This window comes from Cinclus cinclus, chromosome 37 (genome assembly GCF_963662255.1).
Source record: "Cinclus cinclus chromosome 37, bCinCin1.1, whole genome shotgun sequence".
NCBI lineage: Eukaryota > Metazoa > Chordata > Aves > Passeriformes > Cinclidae > Cinclus > Cinclus cinclus.
The window spans coordinates 308,368-325,918 of record NC_085082.1 but is presented as its reverse complement, the minus strand read 5'-3'; the positions used below and the strand labels follow the sequence as shown (position 1 = coordinate 325,918).

The 17,551-nt window shown below is 58.5% G+C and overlaps 3 protein-coding genes across 3 annotated transcripts in view; 2 read left to right on the top strand and 1 right to left on the bottom strand.

Annotated features, from left to right (window-relative positions):
• The window catches only part of SPTBN4 (spectrin beta, non-erythrocytic 4), a 15,057-nt gene extending 15,003 nt beyond the window's left edge, over positions 1-54 (bottom strand). Inside the window, exon 1 of the mRNA XM_062512440.1 lies at positions 21-54. Within this exon, the coding sequence (XP_062368424.1) occupies positions 21-54 (34 nt within the window). The remainder of the gene's footprint in view (positions 1-20) is intronic.
• Positions 55-178: 124 nt separating this feature from the next.
• On the top strand, positions 179-10,377 carry LOC134055966 (spectrin beta chain, non-erythrocytic 4-like). Its single transcript, XM_062512439.1, has 17 exons — positions 179-190; positions 221-484; positions 1,371-1,595; positions 1,851-1,940; positions 2,023-2,301; positions 3,350-3,480; positions 3,565-3,769; positions 4,186-4,808; positions 5,447-5,594; positions 5,671-5,755; positions 6,162-6,358; positions 6,682-7,073; positions 7,177-7,249; positions 7,467-7,753; positions 8,557-8,853; positions 9,432-9,474; positions 10,231-10,377. Exons 1-17 carry the CDS (start codon positions 179-181, stop codon positions 10,375-10,377), a joined length of 3,498 nt encoding a protein of 1,165 aa, XP_062368423.1.
• Positions 10,378-14,654: 4,277 nt separating this feature from the next.
• Positions 14,655-17,551, top strand: part of LOC134056009 (uncharacterized) — a 262,164-nt gene continuing 259,267 nt past the window's right edge. The window contains exon 1 of the mRNA XM_062512488.1: positions 14,655-15,994. Coding sequence (XP_062368472.1) covers positions 14,655-15,994 — 1,340 coding nt within the window. The remainder of the gene's footprint in view (positions 15,995-17,551) is intronic.

The window sequence follows — 17,551 nt, the reverse complement described above, 5'->3', positions numbered from 1 at the left end:
GTCCCACCTTGACCCCAAACCCCTCCCTAGGAAGGTGAGGAGCTGCCCCAGCATTGCCCCATCACCCCAAACCCTTGTGATGAATTTTGGGGTCCCCAGTTGACCCCAAACCACCCCAATCCCTTGTGATGAATCTTGGGTTCCCACCTTGACCTCCAAACAACCCCAGACCTTGGTGATGAATTTTGGGGTCCCACCTTGACCCCAAACCCCTCCTCAGGAAGGTGAGGAGCTGGTTCAGGCCAAGCCGGAGCTGAGCGGGGCCGTGCGGCGGCAGCTGGAGGAACTCAGGAGATGTTGGCTGGAGCTGGAGACCACGAGCCAGGCCCGGAGCCGGCGTTTGGCCGAGGCCGCGGCCGCCGAGCGCCTGGCGCGGAGCTACGCCGACATGGAGGCGCGGCTGGGCCGGCTGGAGGAGCAGCTGGAGACCGTGGGCAGTGGGGCCGACCTCCGCAGCGTCAGCCGCCAGCTCAAGAGGCTGCAGGTGGGGCTGGGGGCACCTCGGGGGATATTGGGCGTTAGGGGGACAGCAGGTCTGGGGGGGACACCAGGCCTTGGGGAGATGTTGGGTGTTGGGGGGACACCAGGCCTTGAAGGGACGTTGGGTCTTTGGGGGATATTTGGTGGAAGTGGGACATCAGGATGTGAGGGGACACGAGGCCCTGGGGGGACACCAAGCCTTGGAGGGACACCAGATCTTGGAGGGACACCAGGCCTTGGAGGGACGTTGGGTGCTGGTGGGAACACCAGGCCTCGGGGTGACACCAGGCCTCGGGGTGAGACCAGACCTTGCGGGGACACCAGACCTTGAGGGGACACCAGGCTTTGGAGTGGACACCAGGTCTTGAAGGGACACCGGGTGTTGTGGGGAGGGAAGTTATGGAGAACGTATGGAGGTCTTGGGTGGTCATCAGATGTTGGGAGGACATTGGGTCTTGAGGGGACATTTGGTGGCAGTGGGACACCAGGATGTGAGGGGACACCAGGTTTGGAGGGACATGAGACCTTGGGGGGACACCAGGTCTTGGTAGGGACTTTGACCTGATTATGGGGGTCACTAGATTGTTGGGGGGGACACCAGGTCTTGGGGGTGACATTGGGTGCTGGAGGGGACAGCAGGTTATGGTGAACACCAAATTATGAGGGACACCACATTATGGGAGTGGACACCAGATTATGGTGGACATGAGATGGTGGTGGACACCACATTATGGGAGTGGACACCAGATTGTGTGGACACCGAATTATGAGGGACACCACTTTATGGGGCCACAACGTTTTTCTGGGACACCACTCCACATTGAGTCCTGGAGGTCCCATCATGGCTGTCCCATCATTTCCAACCCCGTGTCCCCATCGCGTGTCCCCAGACGATGGAGTCGCAGGTGGAGGAGTGGTACAAGGAGGTGGGCGAGCTGCAGGCGCAGGCGGCGGCGCTGCCGGCACAAGCGGCCGGGAGGGACGTGGTGGGTGAGCGGCAGAGCGCGGTGGGGACGCGCATCGTGCGCCTCATCGAGCCCCTCAAGGAGCGCCGGAGGATCCTGCTGGCCTCCAAAGAGGTCCATCAGGTCAGCCATGAGCTGGAGGACGAGGTGGTGAGTACCTGGGTGAGGTGGGGATGGGGATGGGGATGGGGATGGGGATGGGGATGGGGATGGGGATGGGGATGGGATGGGGATGGAGATGGGATGAAGATGGAGATGGGATGAAGATGGATGAGGATGGAAATGGATGAGAATGAAGATGGGATGGGGTGAGATGGAGATTGAGTGAGCTGGAAGTGAACACAGGAACAGGGATAGGGTGGGATGGGGCACAGCGATGACATCGAGATCCACCCCCATCCCCAGATGTGGGTCCAGGACCGCTTGCCCTTGGCCAAGCTGAAGGACCACGGCACCAACCTCCAGACGGTCCAACAGTTCATCAAGAAGAACCAGGTCAGCTCCCATACCACCACTGGGACCAGGGGATGCCCCACCCTGACCCCTCCACCCACCTCCACCTCACCCCACTGCACAGAACCTGCGCCGGGAGATCCAGGTGCACCGGCCCCGCGTGGATGAGGTGCTGGAACGCGCCGCTGCCGTCGCCACCATCAAGAGCCCGGAGGCCGAGGGCGTGCGGTGCCTCCTGGAGCGCTTGGGGACGATGTGGGCGGAGCTGCAGGAGCAGACGGAGCGCCGGCAGCAGAGCCTGGATGCCACCTACCAGCTGGAGCAGTACTACTTCGACGTGGCCGAGGTGGAGTCGTGGCTGGGAGAACAAGAGCTGCTCCTGATGAACGAGGAGAAGGGGAAGGTGGGGTTGAGAGGGGTGGGGGTCAGGTGGTTGGGTTGATTTTGTTGGGCCAATTGGGTGGGTTGGGTTGGGTTTAGTCATTGGGTTGTTTTAATTGGGTGAATTGAGTTGTTGGGTTGGACTGGGTTGGATGAGGTTGGGTTGGGTTGGGTGAGGTTGGATTGCATGAGGTTGGGTCGGTTGTGTTGGGTTGTGTGGTTGGGTTGATTGAGTTGGTTTGATTGGGTGAACTGGTTGGGTTGGGTTTAGTCATTGGCTTGTTTTAATTGGGTGAATTGAGTTACTGGGTTGGATGAGGTTGGATCGCATGAGGTTGGATCGGTTGTGTTGGTTTGATTGGGTGAAGTGGTTGGGTTGGTTGGGTTTGGTTTAGTCATTGGGTTGGTTTGACTGGGTGAATTGGATTGGGTTGGGTGAGGTTGGATTGGGTTAGGTGAATTGGGTGAGTTGGGTTGGGTGGCTGATTGAGTTGGGGTTGGTTGGGTTGAGTAGGTTGGTTGGGTGGTGAGGTTGGGTTTGGTTGGTTGCATTGGTTGGGTTGGGTGGTTGAGTTGGTTGAGGGTTTAGTTGGGTTGGGTTGAGTACATTGGTTGGGTTTATTGAGTTGGTTGGGGTTTTTGGGTTGGTCGGTTGATTAGACTGGGATTAATTGGGCTGGTTGGTTAATTAGGTTGGGTTAATTGGGTTGAGATGGGTTGGTTTGGTTGGGTTTGTTGGTTGAGTTTGTTGGGTTTTTTGGGTTGGTCAGTTGATTAGGTTGGGTTTCATTGGGTTGGGTTTGGTTGGGTTGGTTGGTTGAGTTGGTTGGGTTTTTTGGGTTGGTCAGTTGATTAGGTTGGGTTTCATTGGGTTGGGTTGGGTTGGGTTGGTTGGTTGGTTGGGTTTTTTCAGATTAGTCGGTTGATTAGGTTGGGTTTCGTTGGGTTGGGTTTGTTGGTTGAGTTGGTTGGGTTGGTTGCATTGGCTAACTGCACTGGTTACATTGCCTTGCCTTGTTCGGCTCCCGCGGCGATGCCAACCCTCAAACCCCCCCACCCCACCCCACCAGGACGAACAGAGCACCCTCCAACTCCTCAAGAAACACCTCCTCACCGAACAAACCATCGAGAACTACGAGGAGACCATCGCCCAACTCTCCCGCCAGTGCCGCGCCCTCCTCGAGCTCGGCCACCCCCAGAGGTCCGCCCACCCTCCACTCACCCCCAGCCTCTTGGGCGCTGCCGCGGCGCTGCCGGGGCTGACGGGCGCTGTGTCCTTGCCCAGCGAACAGGTCAGCAGGCGGCAGTCGCAGGTTGACCGGCTGTACGTGTCTCTGAAGGACCTGGTGGAGGAGCGCAAGGTCAAGCTGGAGCAGCAGTACTGGCTCTACCAGCTCAACCGCGAGGTGGACGAGCTGGAGCATTGGATCGCCGAGAAGGAAGTGGTGGCCGGCTCGCCCGAGCTCGGGCAGGACTTTGAGCACGTCACGGTGAGGATGGAAGGGTGGACGCAGCGTGGGGTGGGTTTGGTGCCGCGGTTAAAGGGGATAGAGAAGTCGCTGGGCGGTTGTGGTGGAGGTTTTGGTTTGTGGTGGGGTCTTGGTGCCATCAGCAGGGTTTTGGGGGTGTGTCCTTATCTCTGCCATGGGTTCTGGCATCATGCTGGTGGTCCTGGCACCATGCTGGTGGTCCTGGGCATTATCCTGGTGGTCCTGGCACCATGCTGGTGGTCCTTGGCATTATCTTGGTGGTCCTGGGCATTATCCTGGTGGTCCTGGCACCATGCTGGTGGTCCTGGCCATCCCCTCTGTCCCCTGCCTGGGGGTCCTGCCACCATCCCCACCCAGGAGGTCCCAGCCCCTGCCCAACCCTGACCCCTGCCCCACACTGCCCCGGGCCACTGCAGCTGCTGCAGGAGAAGTTCCTGGAGTTTGCCAGCGAGACGGGCAGCGTGGGCCAGGAGCGCATCGCCGCCGTCAACCAGATGGTGGACGAGCTCATCGACTACGGCCACACCGACGCCGCCACCATCGCCGAGTGGAAGGACGGCGTCAACGAGGCTTGGGCTGACCTCCTGGAACTGATGGAAACGCGCGCCCAGATGTTGGCGGCGTCCCACGAGCTGCACAAGTTCTTCAACGACTGCAAGGAGGTCCTGGGGCAGATCGAGGAGAAGCGGCAGCGCCTGCCCGAGCTGGCAGCGCGGGAGGGCAGGACCTCGGCCGGCGCCTTGCAGAGGGCCTTGGGTGCCTTTGAGCACGACGTGGAGGTGCTGGTGACACAGGTGCGGCAGCTTCAAGAGGGCGCGGCGCAGCTGCGGACGCTCTACGCCGGCGACAACGCCGAGGCCATCGCCGGGCGCGAGCAGGAGGTGCTGCGGGCCTGGAAGGAGCTGCTGGCGGCGTGCGAGGAGTGCCGGCTGCACGTGGCCAGCGTGGCCGACAAGATTCGCTTTGTGGGCACCGTCAGGGACCTGCTGGCGTGGATGGATGGTGTGCTGCACCAGATGGGCGCCGGGGAGAAGCCCAGGTGGGGGAGGTGGTCATGGGTCAATTGCTGGTCCATCCCAAGGTCCTGTGTCCTGATCCGTCTGAGGATCTGGATCTTGGACCACCATGGACCCAAGGTTGCTTGTCCTGGTCCATCCCAATGTCCCTTGTCCTGGTCTATCCCAGTGTCCCGTGTCCTGGTCCATCCCAAGGTCCTGTGTTCTGGTCCATCTGAGGACTCAGGTCCTGTCCCACCATGGACCCAAGGACTCTGTCCTGGTCCATCCCAATGTCCCTTGTCCTGGTCTATCCCAGTGTCCCGTGTCCTGGTCCATCCCAAGGTCCTTTGTCCTGGTCCATCTGAGGATCTGGATCTTGGACCACCATGGACCCAAGGTTGCTTGTCCTGGTCCATCCCAATGTCCCTTGTCCTGGTCTATCCCAGTGTCCCGTGTCCTGGTCCATCCCAAGGTCCTTTGTCCTGGTCTATCCCAAGGTCCCTTGTCCTGGTCCATCTGAGGATCCATGTCCCGTCCCCCATGGAACCAAGGACCGTGTCCTCAAGGAGGACCCCACACCCTTCCCCAAACCAATGTCCCCTCCCATCCACCAAGGACCCCCCTCCATCCCCACCTCACATTGGGGGTTGGTGCCACCCTTGTCCGTCTCCTGCCCCAGGGACGTGTCCTCGGTGGAGCTGCTGATGAACGACCACCAAAGCCTCAAGACCGAGATGGAGGCCCGAGCCAAGAACGTGGCCACCTGCCTGGAGCTGGGCAAGACCCTCATCCTCAGCAAGAGCCCGGCAGCCGACGAGGTGACCAGAGTGGGGTGGGCAATGTGGGGAGGGGGCATGGTGGAATTTTTTGGAGTGTCCTGGCCTACATCCCCCCTCCCCACAGATCAAATCCCACATGGAGAAACTCCTGGCAAAGAAGAAGGAGATGACAGAGAAGTGGGACAAGCACTGGGAGTGGCTGCAGCAGAGTGAGTGCCACCACCACAGGGGGGCATCATCAGGTGTTGGGGGGACTTTGAATTTTGAGGGGCATCAAAAGGTTTTTGGAAGATGTTGAGTCTTGGAGGGATGCCAGGTCTTGGGATGGACATTGGGTGTGGGTGGACATTGGGTCTTGGGGTGGGTTTTGGGAGTCACTTTATAGGGAATCACAAGGTTATGGGGGACACCGAATTATGGGGAACACCAAATTACGAGGAACACCAAATTACGAGGGACACCAAATTACGAGGGCCACCAAATGGCAGACACCAGACTATGGGTGACACCAAATTACGAGAGCCACCAAATTACAAGCGTCCCCAGCCTCTGAGGTGACCCCAACCTCCGCGGCGACCCCGCGGCGGTGACGGGCGGCCCCGGCTTTGCCGGCAGTGCGCGAGGTGCACCAGTTTGCGCAGGAGGCCGTGGTGGCCGACGCGTGGTTGACGGCCCAGGAGCCGCTGCTGAAGAGCCAGGAGCTGGGCAGCAGCGTGGACGAGGTGGAGCAGCTGATCCGGAGGCACGAGGCTTTCCGGAAGGCGGCGGCCGCGTGGGAGGAGAGGTTCAGCTCCCTGCGGCGTCTCACCACGGTACGGCCACCGCGGCACCGGGGACGTCCCCGGGGCTGGGTCCTGCTCGGGGTGGGGGCAGGTGGGGGCGGCTGTGGATTCAGCAGAGCCATTTCCTCATCCGACCTTGATCTTCATCCCGTTCCCATCTTCGTCATTGTTTCCGTCGTTGGCTTTGCCTTCTTCATCTTGTCTTCATCTTCATCTTTGTCTCCATCTTTATCTTTGTCTCCATCTTCATCTTCATCTTCATCTTCACCTCCATCTTCATCTCCATCTTCAAATCTATCCCTGTCCCATCTCCATCTCCACCCCACCCCATCCCACCCCACCCCACCCCTCAGATTGAGAAGCTCAAGGCTGAGCAGAACAAGCAACCGCCGACGCCGCTCCTGACCCGCAAATTTTTGGGGGAACCCCCGGGAAATGCTGACCCTCGCCGGCCGGAACCACGCGTCGCCTACGTCCGGCACGAACTGCGGCCGGAGCGCCTCCAGCCCAAGCTCGACCGTGTCCAGGCACCAACCACCGATGTAGGACCTGCTGAGCCACCCCCGGCCACCGCCACCATCACTGAGGCCACCCCCGCCGAGCCCCCGGTGGTTCCCAAGCCTGAGGAGCCTAGCGAGGTCCGGCCGGGGCTGCCGGAGCGGCGCCGCGAGCGCCGGGAGCGCAGGTTGGAGCGGCAGGAGTCCAGCGAGCCGGAGCCGCCACGGCACGATGGGAAGGGTGGCGGGTGAGTGAGGGGACGCCGCAGGGACGCCATGGGGACGCTGCGGGGACAGCGGGGAGGGGACTGGGCTGAGGTGACACCACCCTGGTCCCCAAATGTCCCGCAGCAGCAAAGCCACCCTGGCCGACATCGTGGAACAGCTGCAGGAGAAGGAGGCGGGTGGGCCCGTGCCGACTTCGGTGAGTCCTTGGTGGCCCCTTGGTGACCCTTTGGTGGCCCCTTGGATTTCTTTTTGTGTCCCTGCGGATTCCCATCAGTGTCCCCTCCACGTCCCTTTGAGATCCCACAGTGTCCCCTCATTGTCCCCTCCATGTCCCACTGGATGTCCCCTCCATGACCCCCTGGAGATCCTCAGTGTCTCCTCATTGTGCCCTCCATGTCCCCTCCTGTCCCCAGCCCCGTGACCGTGACTCCCCCGCCCGTCTCCCTGCTGGCCCCGAGGCCCTACCAGAGAGGACCCCAAGGCCGGACCGTCCACGAGCACGGGACCGGCCGAAGCCACGGCGCCGGCCACGCCCCAAGGATTCGGCGCAGGGCCCGGGGGAACCGCGGCGCTCGCGGTCAGCACCGGCGCAGGGCAGCGCGCCCCCGCCACCGCCGCCTCCCGCGCACACGGTGACGCACGAGGGGTTCCTGTTGCGCAAACACGAGCTCGACGGTGCCGGCAAGAAAGCGTCCAACAGGTCTGGGGTGATCGTGGTGATGGGGGTTCTCCAGGGGTTGGGTTTCAGGGATGATTCACCAGAATTTGGGGGTTCACCAAGGGTTGAGGGTTCTCCAAGGGGTGGGGTTCATCGATGAAAGGGATTCTCCAAGAGTTGGATTTCAGCGATGAACCACCAGAATTTGGGCGTTCACCAAGTGTTGGGGGATCTCCATGGGTTGGGGTTCATCAGTGGAGAGGTTCCATCAGAATTTGTGGGTTTATCAAGAGTTGAGGGTTCTCCAAGGGTTGGGGTACATTGATGAAAGGGGTTCACCAAGAGTTGGGGGATCTCCATGGGTTGGGGTTCATCAATGGAGAGGTTCCACCAGAATTTGGGGGTTCTCCAAGAGTTGGGGTTCATCGATGAAAGGGGTTCACCAAGAATTGGGGTTCATTGATGGTCCACCAGAATTTGGGGGTTCACCAAGGGTTGAGGGTTCTCCAAGGGTTGGGGGACATCAATGGAGAGGTTCCACCAGAATTTGGGGGTTCACCAAGAGTTGGGGGATCTCCATGGGTTGGGGTTCATTGATGGAAAGGGTTCTCCAAGAGTTGGGGTTCAGCAATGATCCACCAGAATTTAGGGGTTCATCAAGGGTTGGGGTTCCTTGATGAAAGGGGTTCACCAAGAGTTGGGGTTCAGCAAGAACTGGGGTTCACCAAGAGTTGAGTTCACCAAGAGTTAGCTTCACCAAGATTTGAGTTGACCAAGAGTTGGGGTTCGCCAAGAGTTGGGTCCGCCAAGAATTGGGATTCATCAAAAATTTGGGCTTCCCCAAGAACTGAATCTCCACAAACAAAAACTACCAAAATCCACGACTTCACTGATACAAACATCCTGAAACCAAATCACATCAAAATTTTGGGGCTCCACCAAAACCCCGGTGGTCACCCCATGAGCAGGTCCTGGGTGAACCTCTACTGCGTGCTGGCCAAGGGTGACCTGGGCTTCTACAAGGACGCCAAAGGCCCCGCGGCCGGCGCCACGCACGCCGGCGAGCCGCTGCTGAGCCTGCACCGCGCCACCAGCGAGGTGGCCAGCGACTACAAGAAGAAGAAGAATGTCTTCAAGCTCAAGTGAGTTCTGCCGGGCGTCGGTTTTTGGGGTGGCTGGGGGCGTTTTTTGGGGCGTGATGTCATTTTTGAGGTGTGTGATGTCACTTTTGGGGCATGATGTCACTTTTGGGGAAGTGATATCGCTTTTGGGGAAGCGATGTCGCTTTTGGGGTGTGACGTCGCTTTTGGGGTGTAATGTCACTTTTTGGGTGTGTGATGTCACTTTTGGGGTGTGACGTCACTTTTGGGGTCTCTGATGTCACTTTTGGGGTGTCATGTTGAGTTTGGGCTGGCTGATGGCTCTTTTGGGGTCTCCTGTTGATTCTGGGTGGGGGGGGGGGGGGCTGATGTCACTATTGTGTTCTCTGATGTAATTTTTGGGTTCTCTGATGCCACTTTTGGGGTCTCCTGTTGGCTTTGAGGTCTCTGATGTCACTTTTGGGGCCTCTGAGGCAATTTTTTGGGTCTCCTGTTGGCTTTGGGGTCTCTGATATCACTTTTGAGGACTCTGATGCCACTTTTGGGGTCTCCTGTTGGCTTTGGTGGCTCCAATGTCCCCAAGCCCAGGTGGCCATGGTGACAACGCCCCTGTCTTGTAGGACCGGCGATGGGAGCGAGTTCCTGCTGCAGGCCAAGGACGAGGTGCGGCTTTGGGGGTGTCTCGTGATGGTTTTGGGGTCTCATGGGGATTTGGGAGGTCTGATGATGATTTGGGGGTGTCCGATGATTTTGGGGATCTTTGTGGATTTTTGGGGGTCTCATGGTGGTTTTGGGGGTTTCATGGGGATTTTGGGGTGGTCAGATGATGATTTTGGGGATCTTTGTGGATTTCTGGGGTTTCATGGGCATTTTTGGGGGCGTCTGATGATTTTGGGGATCTTTGTGGATTTTTGGGGGTCTAGTGGTGGTTTTGGGGGTCTTTGCAGGATTTTTGGGGGTCTCATGGGGATTTTGGGGGTCTCATGGGGGTTTTGTCTAACCCTATTTTTGTGGTGCCTCACCCCATTTTTGGGTTGTCTCACCCCGTTTTTGGGGTGTCTCACCCAGTTTTTGTGGTGCCTCACCCCATTTTTGGGGTATCTAACCCAGTTTTTGGGGTGCCTCACTCCATTTTTGGGGTGCATCACCCCGTTTTTGGGGTGTCTCACCCCGTTTTTGGGGTTTCTCACCCCATTTTCGGGATGCCTCACCCCATTTTTGGGGTGTCTCACTCCATTTTTGGGGTGCCTCACCCCGTTTTTGGGGTGTCTCACTCCATTTTTGGGGTGCCTCACCCCATTTTTGGGGTGTCTCACTCCATTTTTGGGGTGCCTCACCCCGTTTTTGGGGTGTCTCACTCCCATTTTTGGGGTGTCTCACTCCATTTTTGGGGTGCCTCACCCCGTTTTTGCTCTTTAGGAGGACATGCAGGGCTGGCTGCGGGCTCTGGCCGCCAGTGCCCAGGAACACGCTGAGCTGGCCCGGTGGCACCAGGGTCTCCTCACCACCTCCTCCACCGATGAGGGGCTCCCGAGGCGCGACCCCGAACGGCCCCGGCGGAAGTGACCCCTGCCCCTCCAAAACCCCAAATTTGGGGTCCTGGCCCGTCCAAAACCCCAATTGTGGGGTCCCGGCCCCACCCCCATCAACCCGAACCCCAGGTTTGGGGTCCCAGTTCGTTCCAAACCCTGGTTTTGGGGTTCTAACCCCCAGGTTTGGGGTCCCAGTCCTTCCCAAATCTCAATTTTGGGGTCCCAATCTCCTGGTTTTGGGATCCCAAGCCCCAAGTTTGGGGTCCTGAGCCCCAAATTTGAGGTCCCAATCCTTCCCAAACCCCAGTTTTGGGGTCACAATCCTGAGATTTGGGGAGTCAGATGCCCCCAAACCCTGGTTTTGGGGCCCATGCCCCACCCCAAAACCTCAATTTGGGGGTTCTGGATCACCCCAAACCCCTAGTTTGGGGTTCTGGGTCCCCTACCCCTCCCAGTTACCAAGTTTGGGGTCCCGGGTTCCCTCGAGCCGAAATATTTGGGTCCTGGACCCCCACGAACCCAAATTTTGGAGTCCCGGCCCCCCCTTTCCCCCAGCACAAGCCATAGAGAGTCGGGGGGCCCCCAGCGCCACAATTGTACAAATGTAATAAAGCACCTGCTGCACCCCAAAACCGGCCTGAGGAATTTGGGGAGTCCGGGGAGGGTTTTGGGGAGACCTAGGAGGGTTTTGGAGAATCCTGGGAGATTTTGAGAGTCCTGGGGGGATTTGGAGACTTTTGGGGGGATTTGGGGAGTCCTGAGAGATTTGGGGAGTCCTGGGAGGGTTTTGGAGAATCTTGGGAGATTTGGAAAGTCCTGGGAGGGTTTTAGGGAGTCCTGGAATATTTGAAGACTCCTGAGGGGATCTGGGGAGTCCTGGGACGGTTTGGGAGCGATTTAGGGATTTAGGATCGACTGGGGGAAGGGGGTTTAGGGGCAACTGTGAAAGGTTTAGGACAAACTAGGTCCACGCACTTCCCTCCCAATTTTCTCCCAGTCCATCCCTGTCCCACGCGGGGGAAGGGCCAAAACTCCACGGCACCGATGCACTGGACCTGAAGCGATCCCAGTATTGGTCCCTAAGTGGTGCCAGTTCTGGTTCCGGTGCCACTCCCAGTGTCAGCCCTGGAGTCCTGCCAGTGCCGGTGCCAGTGTCGGTCCCAGGACAGTGCTGGAGCACTCCCGGTGCAGGTTCTAGTGTCGGTGTTGGTCTCAGTCTTGGTCCCAGGGCCAGCTCTGGGGCCGGTTTCGCTCTCGGTCTCCTTCTCAGTCCCAGGCCTAGTTCCGCTTCTGGAGCGTTGATGGTCTCAGTTCTGGTGTCGGTTCTGTTCCCACTCTTGGTCTTGGGCTCCATTCTGATTTCGGTCTCATTCTTGGTGCTGCTGCCGGTTCTGGTGCCGCTCGCGGTCTACGGTCCCACAGATTTTCGTCCGATTTTGGTGATTCTAGGATCAACTGGGCGGATTTAGGCTGGACTGCTGCTCACTTTTGGAGAACATGAGCCCCATTTGGGTGATTTTACACCCCTTTGTATGGATTTCAGGGGCCTTTGGCTGATTTTATGCCAACCCTGGTGGATCTAGGCTGCATTTGAGGCCCTTTTCTGAAGATCTTAGGGCAAACCAGGCCCTTTTAGAACCAGAGGGCCCCTTGGCCCCGCCCCTTTCCCCTCACAGTTCCCGCCCTTGCCTTGACCCCGCCCCTTTGCCCTCACAGTTCCCGCCCTTGCCTTGACCCCGCCCCTTTGCCCTCACAGTTCCCGCCCTTTCCTTGACCCATCCCCTCCCAGTTCGGTTTCGGAACTGGGAATGAGGAGGGGGAGGAGGAGGAGGAGGGAGGAAGAGGCGGAGCGGCAGCAGGAAGCAGGAGCAGAGAAGGAGCGAATCAAGCGCGCGGCTCCGGAGCTCCCTGAACTCGCAGCCTCCCCGGGACCATCGCCCCCCATCCCGCAGGTGCCCGGGGAGGGGGAGCTCGTCCCAAATATCCCGGGGGGGGGTCCCTGGGTTTGGGGTTCCCTGGGGGGGATGTTTGGATCTCTCTGGGCTCCGGAGCCGCAGGTGCCCCTCGGGGGGACATCGATCGGGGGGTCCCCGGGAGGTGTTTTTGGGGGTCCCGGTGGCTGGCGGCAGGGCCCCGGCGGGGGGCGGGGGGATGCGGGTCCCCCCGCGGTGGGGATTGGGCTTCCCGGGCCGGGCCCTGCGAGCTCTGCCGGGGCCACGTGGGGACCGCGCGGGATCGGCGGGGGACAGCGGTTTTGGGGAGCCCCGGGAGAGCCGCGGCTTCCTGGAGCGGGAGCCCGGAGAGAGGAGAGCCCCAGAAGGGCAGAGCGGGGACCCCGAGAGGGGGGGACCCCTGGGATTCCCGGGATCCCGGCGGGGGGTGCTGGGGCTGGAGGGGCGGGATGGCCGGGAAAGGGGATCGGGGGTCCTTGGGACGGAAGCGGCTGCTCCCAGTATGAGCCCGCTTGCTCCCCGCGTGTGGTTCCAGTTTCCTCGGCACTCCCACTAGGAGCCCAGTCACTCCCAAGTCATGGCCTGATTTCATGCAATTTGCCCCCAGCACGGTCCCCGTTGCTCCCAGTTCCTCCCACTTTGCTCCAGTGCGTTTCCAGCTCCCCCAGCTGCCCATAGCATAGTTCCAGTCACTCCCAGTACGATCCCAGTGCGACTCCAGTATGATGCCAGTCTCTGCCTCCAGGGCCCCAGTCGCTCACACTTGCCCCCGGTTGCCCCAGCATGCTCCCAGTTTTCCCCCAGCACATTCCCAGTTGCTCCTAGCTAGGTCCCAGTCAGCACCCCTGTGGTCTCAGATACTCCCAGTATATCCCAGTAGCCCTGAACAATCTCCTAGTCATTCCCAGGCACTGCCAGTTACCTCAGCGTGGCTCACTTGCCCCCAGTTGCATCCCAGTTGCCCCTAGAATAGTCCCAGTGCCTCTCTGCATGGTTTGTTTATTTATTTTTTGGGGGGAGTGGGTTCGTTTGGAGAATGCAGAACTCCAAAGCTGAGCCGAAAATGCCCCTTGGGGGACATTGGGGGGTCCTGGTGGCAGCTGCCGGCAGAGGCAGCCTGGAGGAGCAGAGCCCTGTGTGCCCCAGGATCCCAAAGTGGGGAGCCCAGAGAGGGGGGAGCGCCGAGATTCGTGGGACCCTCAAGAGCCTGGAGAGGGGCAGGGGGGAGTCCATGAATCCCCTGCGCCCCAGACAGAGAATAAGGGGGAGAAGGGACCGTGGGACCCAAAAACCCCCAGCATCCCTAAATAGGGAGATGGAAGAGGGGAGAGCTTTGTGGATTCCTGGGACTCCCAGCAGCCTGGGGAGTGCAGGGACCGAGGAGATGGGGGACCCCCAATACAAGCGTGAGCCCCAGAGCTGGGACAGGGGGGAACCCCTGAACACCAGAGGAGAGGGACCATTCCCAGGAGCTGGTGGGAGGCATTTCCAGGGCTGAATGTTGGCTGTTTGGGAGGTTTTTATGGGCGCCAGTGCCCGGGGACTTCTAGAGATGGACTTGGGCAGGCAGAACCCGCAACACAACATGCTCATCCCTTGTTTTAGCCCAAAGCAGGATTTCCCATTCCCAACCCTTGGCCCGATGGAGGAGGAGGAGGCTCTGAGGAACAGGAAGATGCCCCAGGATAACCAGGCAGGTGAGGAGGAATTCACGGCCCCTTTCCCCCTCTGTCCTGCTCCATCTCCCAGCCCAGCAGGGTCCCCAGATGCAGGACAACCCCGCTGCCGGCGCCGTCGTGCCGGGGTCGCGCTGGGGGGTTCTCCTTCCCCTTCCCTCTGGCACGGAGGCAAATCCCATCCTCTCCTTGTCCTTCCTCCCCCAGACAAGGAGCTGAGGACAGAGACCATGGAGGACAAATCCCCGCGGCAGAACCTCGAGGAAGAGGTCGTTTGGAGCGGCTCCACGTCGCAGGAATCCAGCGGGGAGGAAGAGCCGCGGAGATCCCGCACGAGGAGGGGCTGCAAACGCAGATCACGGGGATCTGAGGAGGAAAGACCCAGCCTGGGCCGGGCAGGGGGTCGGAGATGGAGCCGGAGCTCGGACCTGGTGGTTCATGAGCAGCTTCATGATGGGGAGAAGCTCCACAAGTGTGAGGAGTGCGGGATGAGCTTCAGATGGAGGAGCAGCCTTATCTGTCACCAGAGGATCCACACCGGGGAACGGCCCAACAAGTGTGGGGATTGTGGGAAGGTCTTCAGGCGCCGTTGCAACCTGCTCCGTCACCAAAGGATCCACACTGGGGAGATGCTTTACGAGTGCTCAGAGTGTGGGATGAGGTTTCCCGTCAACTCCCAGCTCATGCAGCACTACCAGACACACACGGATGAGAGGCCCTACAAGTGTCCTGACTGTGGGATGGGCTTTAGGAAAAACTGCAATCTCATGAGACACCGGCGCATCCACACTGGGGAGAAACCCTACGAGTGTGAGGTGTGTGGGAAGAGCTTCAGTGACAGCTGCACGCTGAAGTACCACCGGAGGATCCACACCGGGGAATGGCCCTACAAGTGTGGGGATTGTGGGAAGGGCTTCAGGCTACGTTCCAAGCTGGTCCAGCACCAAAGGATCCACACTGGGGAGATGCCCTACAAGTGTGGGGATTGTGGGAAGGACTTCAGGCTACGTTGCAGCCTGACCTGTCACCAGAGGATCCACACTGGGGAGAGGCCCTACAACTGTGGGGATTGTGGGAAGGACTTCAGGACAATCTCTAGTCTCATCAGGCACCAGCGCATCCACACTGGGGAGAGGCCCTACGAGTGCTCAGAGTGTGGGAAGAGCTTCAGTGTCTGCTCTGCGCTGATTTGCCACTGTAGGATCCACACTGGGGAGACGCCCTACAAGTGTGAGGAGTGTGGGAAGAGTTTCCGGCTGAGCAGCCAATTGATCCGCCACCAGAAGACCCACACTGGGGAGAGGCCCTACAAATGTGGGGATTGTGGGAAGGATTTCAGGCAACATTGCACCCTGATCCGTCACCAATTTATCCACACTGGGGAGATGCCCTACGAGTGCTCAGAGTGTGGGAAGAAGTTTCCCGTCAACTCCCAGCTCATGCAGCACTACCAGACACACATGGCTGAGAGGCCCTACAAGTGTCCTGACTGCGGGAAGGGCTTCAGGCATAACTCCAAGCTTGTTATTCACCGGCGCATCCACACCGGGGAGAAGCCCTATGAGTGTGAGGTGTGTGGGAAGAGCTTCAGCAACAGCTCCTCACTGATCCTCCACCGGAGGATCCACACTGGGGAACGGCCCTACAAGTGTGAGGAGTGTGGGAAGAGTTTCCGGCAGAGCACTGAATTGATCCGCCACCAAAAGGTCCACACTGGGGAAAGGCCCTACAAGTGTGGGGATTGTGGGAAGGACTTCAGGCAACGTTCCAACCTAATCCGTCACCAAAGTATCCACACTGGAGAGAAGCCCTACGAGTGCTCAGAGTGTGGGAAGAGGTTTTACTCCCGCTCCCTGCTCATGCAGCACTACCAGACACATACGGATGAGAGACCCTACGAGTGTCCTGTTTGCGGAAAGGGCTTCAGGAAAAACTCCAACCTCATCATCCACCGGCGCATCCACACCGGGGAGAGGCCCTATGTGTGTACTGAATGTGGGAAAAGCTTCTCCTGCAGATCAGCGTTGACCATACACCAACGGAGGCACCAGTAAGGGAAGCCCTGTGAGGACCCACGTTGGGCAGAGCCTTGGTGACCCACATTCCCTGGAATCCATGCTGGGAAGACACTCGGCTGGTTATACTTTTGTTTTGGCCTCCCAATACTATCTGCTCCTGTGGCACCCTCCCCACATCTCTGTATCACGGTTCCATCTTAGTCATTTTCTGGGGAAGGAGGGGCAGGTGAAGACGGCAGAGGAGGGTACAGGAAGACAGGAGCAGGCGAAAGAGGCGTTGGTGGGAGAGGAGGGTATCCCTGAGCACCAGTAGGTGAGGGAGGAGGGTATCCTTTGGCAGGGGGTGTGTAAGTGGGTCAGGTGAAATCGGGCCAGGTGAGGTAGGGTCAGATTCCCTTGATCCCATGGGGGCTACCAGCAATTCACCATCCATATCATCGATCCGATATAAACTTTTCATCCAATGCCAGGTGTTCTATACAACGCTTCCCTTGGACACAACCCATGCAATTATTGTTTTCAGGTACTTTAACAATCATTAACCCACACTCAACCAGCCACTCTGGTGTTTCCTGCAAATAGAAAAATGAATCAACGTAGGGAACTTTGTCCAATCTGCCCTCCTGTTTACAAAAGATCAGTAACTGTGAAATCACATCAGATGGCAAAGACAAGTTTTCCGGACACATTTTCCCATGCTGCAAGACATATTTCGGCCACCAAGTGTTATAATAATCAATCAACCTTATGTAACTCTTGCCCAAAATTACCTTCCTTCCAATGTGCTAATGAGCAGCCCAAAGGAGAAGTGTGTGGTGTGGGGGCACTGCCGCCCAAAATCCGTTTAATCTTCTCCGTGTTACAGCTACAATAAACCACTGATGCCGAACCTGCAACGCTTTCGCGATTGACTGACGGACGGCACCGCGGCAATACCAGGAATTCCTCAGCCCAACCACACGCGCCTTTCGCTGCACCTAACTGGCAGGCAACCAGGCCAGAGTAAAAGCACCTTACCTTTCTCCAGGGGACGTTGTGAGCGGCGGGGGGTCCCGGTGCCGACGGGCTTCCCGAGAATCCCTCGGTGCCGGCTGGGGCGTGATCGGGTCGCGGGGTCCTCAGCAGCGCTCACAAGGTCCCATCTGGGTCGCCAAAATGTTAGCGTGGAAACGCATAATCACAGGATGATTATATGCAGGTGGTTTCATTGAAGAGCTTGGGGAGCCGGGGTATAAACCCAAATCTGACTCCAACGTGGATTTGAGATGGACGTGTTTTTATACCCTTTTCATTATATAGCTGTATATTAATTATTAAACCTGTATTGGTATCATATCTACGTTGATCTTATCCAAGTATCAATTCTTGCAGTTTTCATCAGGTCCCCCAAATATCGTTTCCCAAGATTTTTATTACAATTAAGCAATAATTACATTCAACTACCAAACAATCATTACATTTAACAATCGTATCATATGATGATTACGTAGGTGCAGATTCACCTGACCTAATTCATTCCAAAGGCCGAGTTCCCTTGCCCAGGCCTACCAGACCAACCTTTC

What these genes read in the sequence shown, in the direction of transcription:
- LOC134055966 (XM_062512439.1), top strand. An exon ending in ATGAGCTGGAGGACGAGGTG is followed by an intron (nt 1,596 to 1,850) that starts GTGAGTACCTGG and finishes CCCCATCCCCAG; the next exon opens with ATGTGGGTCCAGGACCGCTT. An exon ending in GGCGCCGGGGAGAAGCCCAG is followed by an intron (nt 4,809 to 5,446) that starts GTGGGGGAGGTG and finishes CTCCTGCCCCAG; the next exon opens with GGACGTGTCCTCGGTGGAGC.